Source organism: Echinops telfairi, unplaced genomic scaffold (genome assembly GCF_000313985.2).
Source record: "Echinops telfairi isolate 266 unplaced genomic scaffold, ASM31398v2 ScPeMD7_3533;HRSCAF=4204_1, whole genome shotgun sequence".
In the NCBI taxonomy this organism is placed as follows: Eukaryota; Metazoa; Chordata; class Mammalia; order Afrosoricida; family Tenrecidae; genus Echinops; species Echinops telfairi.
This window is the reverse complement of record NW_022107432.1, coordinates 24524656-24527245: the sequence shown is the minus strand read 5'-3', so window position 1 is coordinate 24527245 and position 2590 is coordinate 24524656. Positions and strand designations below refer to the sequence as shown.

The following is a 2590-nucleotide window of genomic DNA, read 5'->3' as shown; positions in this document are numbered from 1 at the left end:
AATGATCTTCACATCACTCTGGACAATCCACGGGCCCTACGACAGCAGGCCTGGGCTTGGATGGAAAGCCCATCTGAACCTGGGGACTGAGCAGGGAGGGAATAGGAGAAAGAGCCATCTTAAATCTTCAGTCCTTCACCGGGCATCAGGAAGAGCGGGTAACAGGGCCAGGAGGGCCAGGGGAGAGGGAGGTGCTCAGCTCAGGTGCAAAACGCCCTGGTGCAGCATTTCATTGCAAACGTACACACAAACGCCCCAACCAAACATTGCAAGCTGAGCAAGATAGCAGCCTTTTACACCAGAACGGCCACTGCTTCACTTCATGGCAGCCCTGGAGCCCAGCCCTGGACCCCACCGAAGCTGACGTACGGACACAGGCCTGTGGTCGCTCTTTTACAAATAAATAAATAACTGCACCAAATCATGATTTTTCTTTGGTGGCGGTTACAACAGGGCGTCTGTCCCTTTCAGAACTAGATGGCTGGCCGGGTGTTCCTTGTGAACACCTCCTCACGTACTGCTCCCCAAACCAGTGCCTGGCCAGCCTCCCGCTCATCCTGGCCCTACATGAGACCCGCCCTCCAGGTTACACATGGAGGGCCCTGTGGTTCATCGCTCCTGCACTCAGAGAGGTGGAGGAACTTTCCCAAGGAAACACAGCGGGCGGGGTGAAGCTGGGGTCTAGCTGCAGGTGTTGACTTCAATGAGTGCTGATTATAGAAATAAATATGTATATATATACACATACACACACATACATATATATCATTCAACTGTAATAGTTCACACCAAAAAGTATAAGCGCCGTTCATGTTCTCTTTGAAGACTGTTCACACACTGAACACACCTGTGTAACCAGTATGCTGGTATTAAATTTATAGCATAAATTTCACATTTGCAACAAGGCAGACATTCGGTAGGGGGCCTGGTTAGGAGAGCTTTCCAGATCCGGTGACAAGGCTCCTCTGATCCAGTGTTTAGGGGCCTTGGATAGGGACGGAGACATTGGCAGAGGGGCCGTCATCCCCCTCACCCCCAACACACACAGCTGAGGTCTGTGGTTAGAGGCCGGCCAGACAGGCAATGAAGGGCGGAGGGAGACTCTAGGGGGTGTTCCAGAGACATCGTCCACACCCCAACTTGACCTGAGGAGGCAGGTGAGGGCCAGCCTGCCAGCCCAGGTAAGCCAGTAAGAATGTAGCAGCCGCCAAGCCCCGGCGTGGGCGGGTCCGGGTGACTCAGCCCGTGCCAGGAAAGAGGGGCCCGCCCGGCTCCCCAGAGAACCCAGACAGTACCCTGCTCGAGGTCGGCTCCCAGGGCGCCAGGCCAAGCCCTCGAAGCAGGCAGCCCGGCCCCGGGGGCGGGACCCCTTCCCCGGCCCGGCCCCTCTCTCCCGGCCGCAGCCACCCGGGGCCCAGCGCCGCGACGGGGCCGCGGGTGGCAAGAGCGCAGCCAGAGCCGTGCGGTCCGCGCTGGTGCTGGTCCCGAGGGCGCCCAGGGGACCCGAGAGCGCAGTGAGTAGCGACGCAGGGAGGGGGGCAGGAGGACCGGAGGAGGCCAAGCTCCGAGTGCCTCGCTGGCTCCGACCGTCCAAGCTCCTGGTCCAGCCCAGGCCCGGCCATAACGCGGGACGCAGAGGGCTGGCCGGGCGCCACTGCCGCCACCCTAATTGCTCACTGGCCCCAGTGGTGTGGAGCCCAGACGGGCCACGTGTGGCTGAAGACACTGCCACCCCGGCGGGTGGCCCCACCTGAAGATCATCCCTTGGAACCGCCCAGCCCTCCCCGCGCCCCCCCACCCCGCGCCAGCGAGCGGCACACTACACCCCCTCCCCCCACTGCATTCTCTGGGGGACGCGGTCACGCAAAGGGTCTCCGATCTCCCTCGCACTGCCTGGCCATGGCGAGCTCCCACTTCCAAGGAGAGACTTGCTGGCCCTTGGGGAGGGTCCTCTCCCCTCCCCTTTCTCCACGTCCCCCAACCCCAGCGGGCCCCAGGTTCTAGTGCAGAGCCGGACTCGGAGCAGCAGTACTTTCTGTCCGCGCTCGTTTTCGGACGCACGTTCCCACGCCTGGCTGAAGTGGCCGTGGGTTAGGTGGGCTCAGGGTGGACCCGGGACAGCGAGGGGAGCCAGGGCCAAGAGTCCCTAACCGGCTTTCCCAGAGGTGGGGGGTGGTCTCTGAACCCTAGATGCAGGCCGGCGGGCTGAGGACCCAGGTCAGGGCGGGGTGGGGGTGGGAGCTGGGCGAAGGGTGCCTCAAGAATGTGGCCCCCTGGCTCTTGGGGACAACAGCGTTTGGGGGCTGCGCTGATCCAGACAGCTGGCCCCAGATGGCGCGGTCACAGCGACTCGCTTCTCTCGTTCTCCTGACTGCTCGAAAACTTTCGCAGTTTGGGACCGGCGGGGCTCTGGGTCTGGCGCGGGGGCGGGTTTGGGGAGACTGGGGCCTCCCTCGGAGCGCGCGGAGGAAACACGCCGATCGGGCTTCCTGTGGGGGCTCGGGCCGCGGCGCCCCGCGGACAGACGTGTCCGGCCGGCCGCGCCGAGCTGGGCGCGGGGGAGGGGACTCGGGGGGCGGCAGGGGCGGGG

The 2590-nt window shown here is 63.1% G+C and overlaps 1 protein-coding gene across 1 annotated transcript in view; it reads left to right on the top strand.

The window, feature by feature from the left end:
- Positions 1-477: 477 nt before the first annotated feature.
- MDFI (MyoD family inhibitor) overlaps positions 478-2590 on the top strand; it is a gene marked incomplete at its 3' end in the record, with an annotated part of 18850 nt that continues 16737 nt past the window's right edge. The window contains exons 1-3 of the mRNA XM_045294772.1: positions 478-514; positions 1318-1514; positions 1988-2090. Coding sequence (XP_045150707.1) covers positions 478-514; positions 1318-1514; positions 1988-2090 — 337 coding nt within the window. The remainder of the gene's footprint in view (positions 515-1317; positions 1515-1987; positions 2091-2590) is intronic.